At 27.3% G+C, this 8,282-nt stretch overlaps 1 protein-coding gene across 2 annotated transcripts; it reads right to left on the reverse strand.

The window, feature by feature from the left end:
* Positions 1-606: 606 nt before the first annotated feature.
* On the reverse strand, positions 607-7,596 carry dexi (Dexi homolog (mouse)). Of its 2 annotated transcripts, XM_062049467.1 has the most exons (3): positions 7,284-7,596; positions 6,613-6,930; positions 607-1,473 (listed from the first exon to the last, which is right to left on the reverse strand). In XM_062049467.1, exons 1-2 carry the CDS (start codon positions 7,516-7,518, stop codon positions 6,689-6,691), a joined length of 477 nt encoding a protein of 158 aa, XP_061905451.1. In that variant the 5' UTR covers positions 7,519-7,596; the 3' UTR covers positions 607-1,473; positions 6,613-6,688. The 2 variants fall into 2 exon arrangements, with proteins under 2 accessions (XP_061905451.1, XP_061905452.1); XM_062049468.1 differs by having other exon boundaries at positions 612-1,473; positions 6,613-7,425.
* Between the last annotated feature and the right edge of the window lie 686 nt (positions 7,597-8,282).

Here is an 8,282-nt window from a genome sequence, read left to right on the forward strand (position 1 = left end):
TGAGTGTGAATGAGTGTAAATGGGGGAGGGTTTTTTTGGGGGTTGGTGCACTAATTGTAAGTGTATCTTGTGTTTTTTATGTTGATTCAATAAATTAAAAAAATTAATTAAAAACAAAACAAAACGTACCGATAAAAAAAAAAAACGATACCGATAATTTCCGATATTACATTTGAAAGCATTTATCGGCCGATAATATCGGCAGGCCGATAATATCGGCAGGCCGATATTATCGGACATCTCTAATTCTGTTTTTATTTACCATCGGATGGGGACATCTCTACGCTGCTAACCCGTCTCCGATCGGGATGGTTCCTGCTGGCCCCACTATGGACTGGACTTTCGCTGATGTGTTGGACTTTCACAATATTATGTCAGACCCACTCGACATCCATTGCTTTCGGTCTCCCCTAGAGGGGGGGGGGGGGGTTACCCACATATGCGGTCCTCTCCAAGGTTTCTCATAGTCATTCACATTGACGTCCCACTGGGGTGAGTTTTCCTTGCCTGTATGTGGGCTCTGTACCGAGGATGTCGTTGTGGCTTGTACAGCCCTTTGAGACACTTGTGATTTAGGGCTATATAAATAAACATTGATTGATTGATTGATTGACCATTTACACAACGTGCCAACTTCACTGCTTTTGGGTTTTTTATTTCGCAACATGAAGAATAAATCAGCCATTTCTCTGCCAAAGATGGTTTTATTTCACTCGCCAACGAGCGGAATCTGTGCGTGACTTCTTTCGCAGAATGCGGATTATTAAACAATTTGTCATTATTGCTTCGAGGTAACGTGAACAAAAAACAAAATCCTTAGAGATGAAAATAAAAACAGCATCAAGAGTCCTGTTCAATTAAAAATGATGATAATTAGTATGCATAATAACTCAAGTCGTTATTAGGGGTGCAATCGCCATTTTAAATCCATTCATAGCTTTCAAAAATTGATTAAAAAAATTAATTAAAAAATTAGTATTTTTTTTATTTAATAAAAATATTTTGCCTTTTTTTTTTTTTGAAGATTCCATTTTTAATGGCGCTATTTTGAAAAAGTCTCACTCTAATTATTACACCAAATAATAGCAGGAATGGGACTGCCCAAAGATTCACACCCCTAATAATTCTTGTGCAAAACTAACTTAAGTGATTTTTACTAAAAGTCTCTATGAGCGCAAAAAAAAAGGTTTTTAATGCATGCCAGACTTGGCCAGGCTCCTGATGAACACACGTCGTACTTCCTGTTACCCACTTGTCCTAGCGTGAGAGTCCGCCACACAACATTCTCCTGGCTAATTAAGTTCATCGAGAGTAATTACTTGCATTGTCTTGACGACGTTCAGGGCGTGCAGACTCTGAAACGTGTTTGCCACTTCCTGTCCCCGTGTCCCTCGTGGAGGACACAAAGCTAAGAGTCCAGGTCTCTTCCTGAGGACGGGAGTGGAAGACTTGGTGGTTGTCTAGCGAGACCACCTGGCGTCATGTAGAAAAGACACAGCGTTACTGATAAAAATGACCGCTTAAAAATATATATTTATATATAAATATACGTTAGGTCAGGAAAAAACACATCCCTACAAGCCGGTTTTGCAGGTTTCCCTGCTCTTCAGGGGATTTTATTTATTTTATAATTATATGTAAATATATATATATATATATATATATATATATATATATATATATATATATATATATATATATATATATATATATATATATATATATATATATATATATATTCATATATATATATATATATATATATATATATAAAAGAAAAATGCACATTGACAGCTAAAATAAATTCATGATAAATAAATAAAACTGTAAATTTATTAAATCATTAAATCTTGAAATAATTAATTAAATCATGAAATAAAGAAAGCATTGATTAATCAAATAATTGTAATCTTACATTAAAAAATATCTTTATTTTAATTAAAATTAATTGAATCATGTTTTGGTAATTCTTTAGATGTATTTATTTGTTGCCATTTGACGCTGCAGAACCTACACAAAATACTTAAATGGACCATTGAATAATTCGTCAAATTATGAAACAATTAATATGTCCGTGTGGAATTTCGTTCGGTACACCTCCGCACCGAACCGAAACCCCCGTACCGAAACGGTCCGATACAAATACACGTACCGTTACACCCCTATTATTTTGATTATTGTTTCTCAGCTGTTTGTAAATGTTGCAGTTTATAAATAAAGGTTAAAAAAAAAAGTTTTTTAAACAAAAACACGTAGCCTCAGCGCATGCGCATAGCATAGATCCAACGAATCGATGACTAAATTAATCGCCGACTATTTTTATAATCGATTAGTTGTTGCAGCATTAAATTACATGATTTAAAAATGTACTTAAATATTGAAATAAGTGACTGAATAAGTTAATGACACTTTGATTAACACGTTTGTGTATTTAATTCCAATGATAATTAATGACAATTAAACTTACTCATATGATAGTGTCTAAATAATAAAAATACAAAATAATAAAATTGTGAAATCAAATAATGAAATAAATATTTAAGGGATTTACAGTACTTAAATATTGAATTAATAAATTAAATGACCAAATGATTAAATATTTTACTTCGAATAAGTTCATGACACATTGAATAACAGATTTATGCATTTAATTCCATTCATTTTAAATATATATATATAGACACTTGTGATTAGGGCTATATAAATAAACATTGATTGATTGATTTATATATATATATATATATATATATATATATATATATATATATATATATATATATATATATATATATATATATATATATATATATATATATATATATATATATATATATATATATATATATATATATTTCAGTTAATTATTAAATAAAAAATAATTACTTCCTGAAATAATTAATTAAATAATTAAGTAAAATTTGAGAAGATTACAATTACTAAAATAATAAATTAAATGACTAACTTATTAAATATTATTTTACATTTAATAAGTTAATGACTCTTTAAGTAACACATTTATGTATGTAGTTCCAATTATAATTTAATGACACATCTAAGTAATTATCTAAATATTTTTTGTGAATTATTAAATTACGACATAATCAAAATGTAAAATAATTAAATAAATTATGAAATTATAATTAAATGATTAAAATGACTTAAATATTGAAATAATAAATTAAATGACTGAAATTAATAAATATAATTTTACATTCAATAGATTAATGACACTTTAAATAACATGTATTTATGTAATTCCAATTATAAATAATTAATGACACTTAAGTGTTTTTGTAAATATTTATTTTGTTAATGATTAAATCACAGAATAATTAAAACGTTGAAAAAAAAAAATTGTATTGATTAAAATTACTTAAATATTAAAATAAAAATGTAATGACTAATCATTAAATATTATTTTCAATTAAATAAGTTGACACTTTGAATAACACGTGTATGTAGTTTCAATTGTAATTAATTAATGACACATTTAGGTCGTTATTTAAATCTTCATTTTGTTATTTATCGACTCAAAAATTATTGAATCATAAAATAATTAAATCAATATTGAGATGATTACAATTACTAAAATATTGAAAAATATAATTAACTTATTAAATATAACATTCATGTATGTAATTCCACTTATAATTATTTAATAACACATTTAAGTAATTATCTAAATATTTTTGGTTAATTATTAAATTACAAAAAAATCGAAATGTGAATAATTCAGTATCATGAAATTATAATTAAATTATTAAAATTACTTAAATATTAAAAATCAATTAAATGACAAATGAATAAATATCTTATTACATTCAATAATTTAATGACACTTTAAATAACCTGTATTTATGTAGTTCCAATTATAAATGACATTTAAGTATTTTTAAAATATTTAATTTTGTTAATTATTAAATCACAAAATAATTGAAGCGTTAAAAAAAATTATCAAATTATGAAATAAATGTTTTAATTGATTAAAATGACTTAAATATTAAAATTAAAATGTAATGACTAATTATTAAATATTATTTTACATTAAATAAGTCAATGATCCTTTGAATAACACATGTATGTAGTTCCAATTATAATTATTGACACATTTAAGTAGTTATTTAAATCTTCATTTAGTTAGTTATTGACTCAAAAATTATTAAATCGTAAAATAATTATATATTGAGATGATTACAGTTACTAAAATATTGAAAAATTAAATGATTAACTTATTAAAATATAATTATGTATTTAATTCCACATATAATTATTTAATGACACATTTAAGTAATTAAATATGTTTTTGTTAATTATTAAATTACAAAAAATCTACTAGTTACTGAAAATTTTTTTTTTTACATTCAATAGATTAATGACACTTTAAATAACATGTATTTATGTAGTTCCAATTATAAATAATGACACGTTTAAGTATTTTTTAAGATATTTATTTTGTTAATTTTTAAATCACAAAATAATTAAAATGTTGAAAAAAAATTAAAGGATGAGTTGTTTTAATTTATTAAAATTACTTAAATATTGATAAAAATTGAATAACTAATTGCTAAATATAATTTGACATTAAATAAGTTAATGACACATTTATGTATGTAGTTCCAAATATAATTGACACATTTAAGTAGATATTTAAATCTTCATTTACTTAGTTGTTGACTCAAAAATTATTGAATCGTAAAATAATTAAATATTGAGATGATTACAATTACTAAAATATTGAAAAATTAAATGATTAACTTATTAAAATATAATTATGTATTCAATTCCACATATAATTATTTAATGACACATTTAAGTAATTAAATATGTTTTTGTTAATTATTAAATTACAAAAAATCTACTAATTACTGAAATAATTTTTTTTACATTCAATAGATTAATGACACTTTAAATAACATGTATGTATGTAGTTCCAATTATAAATAATGACACGTTTAAGTATTTTTTAAGATATTTATTTTGTTAATTTTTAAATCAAAAAATAATTAAAATGTTGAAAAAAAATTAAAGGATGAATTGTTTTAATTTATTAAAATTACTTAAATATTGATAAAAATTTAATAACTAATTGCTAAATATAATTTGACATTAAATAAGTTAATGACACATTTATGTATGTAGTTCCAAATATAATTGACACATTCAAGTAGATATTTAAATCTTCATTTACTTAGTTGTTGACTCAAAAATTATTGAATCGTAAAATAATTAAATATTGAGATGATTACAATTACTAAAATATTGAAAAATTAAATGATTAACTTATTAAAATATAATTATGTATTTAATTCCACATATAATTATTTAATGACACATTTAAGTAATTAAATATGTTTTTGTTAATTATTAAATTACAAAAAATCTACTAATTACTGAAATAATTTTTTTTTACATTCAATAGATTAATGACACTTTAAATAACATGTATTTATGTAGTTCCAATTATAAATAATGACACGTTTAAGTATTTTTTAAGATATTTATTTTGTTAATTTTTAAATCACAAAATAATTAAAATGTTGAAAAAAAATTAAAGGATGAATTGTTTTAATTTATTAAAATTACTTAAATATTGATAAAAATTTAATAACTAATTGCTGAATATAATTTGACATTAAATAAGTTAATGACACATTTATGTATGTAGTTCCAAATATAATTGACACATTTAAGTAGATATTTAAATCTTCATTTACTTAGTTGTTGACTCAAAAATTATTGAATCGTAAAATAATTAAATATTGAGATGATTACAATTACTAAAATATTGAAAAATTAAATGATTAACTTATTAAAATATAATTATGTATTTAATTCCACATATAATTATTTAATGACACATTTAAGTAATTAAATATGTTTTTGTTAATTATTAAATTACAAAAAATCTACTAATTACTGAAATAATTTTTTTTTACATTCAATAGATTAATGACACTTTAAATAACATGTATATATGTAGTTCCAATTATAAATAATGACACGTTTAAGTATTTTTTAAGATATTTATTTTGTTAATTTTTAAATCACAAAATAATTAAAATGTTGAAAAAAAATTAAAGGGTGAATTGTTTTAATTTATTAAAATTACTTAAATATTGATAAAAATTTAATAACTAAATACTAAATATAATTTGACATTAAATAAGTTAATGACACATTTATGTATGTAGTTCCAAATATAATTGACACATTTAAGTAGATATTTAAATCTTCATTTAGTTATTTATTGATTCAAAAATAATAGATTAAATCAATATTGACATGATTAAAAATCCTAAAATATTGAAAAATGTAATTAAAGACATTTTACATTTAATTATGTCCCATTTGACCTTCCATAACGCACAGGTTCTTGAAATAATTAAATGGATTATTAAACAATAAATTAATAAATTAAATCGTGAAATAATTATATAAATAATGAAATCAATAATCAAATAACATAAATATTAAAATAATCAAAGGACTGAATTATTGAATATACTTTTAAGTCAAATTGATGTACTTTCAATTTCCATTATAATTAATTAATTAAATAATTATTTAAAGTCGTATCGATTTCTTTTGTCCCATTCGAGCCTCCATGCTTACCTTCCATCCCTCCAATGGAGGGCCGACCAGGCCCAGTTCGTCCCTGACCTTTGCATCCCTCATCAGCACCACTCCATCACTCCAGGTAGCCCTCCAGCACGTCCAGGTCCGCGTCCGTATCGTAGGGCAGGGACGCCGGGTCGGACAGGACCCCGAGGTCCACCAGGGCCTGGTCCATGTCCTCTGGCAGGAAAACTATCCCCACATTCAGGACGATGTACTCCATGAGGAAGGCATAGTAGAGGACCAGCACGTTCACAAAGAATAGGCCCAGATAAAACATATATGGGTGCTCGTCCAGAGGCGATTCCACAGAATCTAGTTGTGCATAAATCGTGCAGGTCATAGGGAAGGAGAGGCGAGATTTAGGCGTTGCAGTGTTGCAGTGTCATTGATACACAAAAACTGAAGCTCCAGCAAGGTGCCATCTTGGGCAGGGCAGTCATAGACACGTTACACATGAACCTTCACGACGCTTAAAGGCATTAAAACACGTATGCGTGTAAAAGCGTCACGAGCAAAACAAGTCATACTAATAATAACAATAATAATAAACACCGTGAAAATGTCACCTTAGCTGCCTGCTAGCATTCTTCACGTTTGCTTCATCTTGGCGTAATTCAAGCCATGACAGGCAGGAAGCTAAAAACAGCAACAACAAAAACACTCACAAAATACGAGGAGTGGATCTACGTGTACTCTCGTAGCGTGAAAACAAACTGTCTCCCAAAAACAAAATACACGTCCTCGTTTTTTCGTTGTAGCACGTATTTTCCCTAACATGTTCACCAGCTGCATCAAAACATTGCGGACCGCAGCGATTGACGTCCGGACCTCTCGGCTCATTATTGGCTCGCCGCCCAAGAAGGCCCGCTCCGATTGGTTGTCAAGACGTCGCTCCGCCATCGAAGTCGCGCGCTAAAGACGTCATCAAAATGCAAAAGTATGTGTAGTTTTTATAAGCTTCTATTAATAAACACATCGTCGTGATAAAACTACAATTCCCAGAAAATCCGCGCTCGCAGAACGCAGTTACGCAACGACTCCTCGTTCCTCCCGTCGCAGCTTATTATCGTGTGTTTGCTAAGTGGCTAGCTGCCGAGAAAGTGGGTGTAAAACACAGTCAGGTATTATGAGAGGGAGACACATATCGAATAATATCAGGCTTGTACTTGACATACTGGATTACCCAGAGGTCATTAATGATGAAGGCTTCCTTATTTTCCTGGACTTCTACAAAGCCTTTGACTCGATCGAACATGAATTTATCTTCCGGACACTTGACAAATTTGGCTTCGGCAATTTGTTCCTCAAAACAATCAAGACTTTGTACTGCAATGGTAATAGCTCAATAAAGCTAAAAATCTGGTACATCTCCAAGATTCGAATTAAAACGTGGGATACGGCTAGGTTGTCCGATTTCTCCATATTTATTTTTGTTAGCCACCCAATTGTTATCGGTTCATATAAAAACTAGTCGTTTAAAGGGGAGCTCTGTATTAGACAGAGAAATAACTATCAGCCAACTGGCTGACGACACAACACTCTTTTTGAAGGACTCTTCTCAAATTCCTCTTGCCTTGGATGTGATTCATGTTTTTTCCTTGGCTTCTGGTCTCCGTCTGAATGTGAATAAGTGAACTAATGGCTGTGAAGAGATGTGAAATGAT

The sequence above is a fragment of the Entelurus aequoreus genome, linkage group LG06 (assembly GCF_033978785.1).
Source record: "Entelurus aequoreus isolate RoL-2023_Sb linkage group LG06, RoL_Eaeq_v1.1, whole genome shotgun sequence".
In the NCBI taxonomy this organism is placed as follows: domain Eukaryota; kingdom Metazoa; phylum Chordata; class Actinopteri; order Syngnathiformes; family Syngnathidae; genus Entelurus; species Entelurus aequoreus.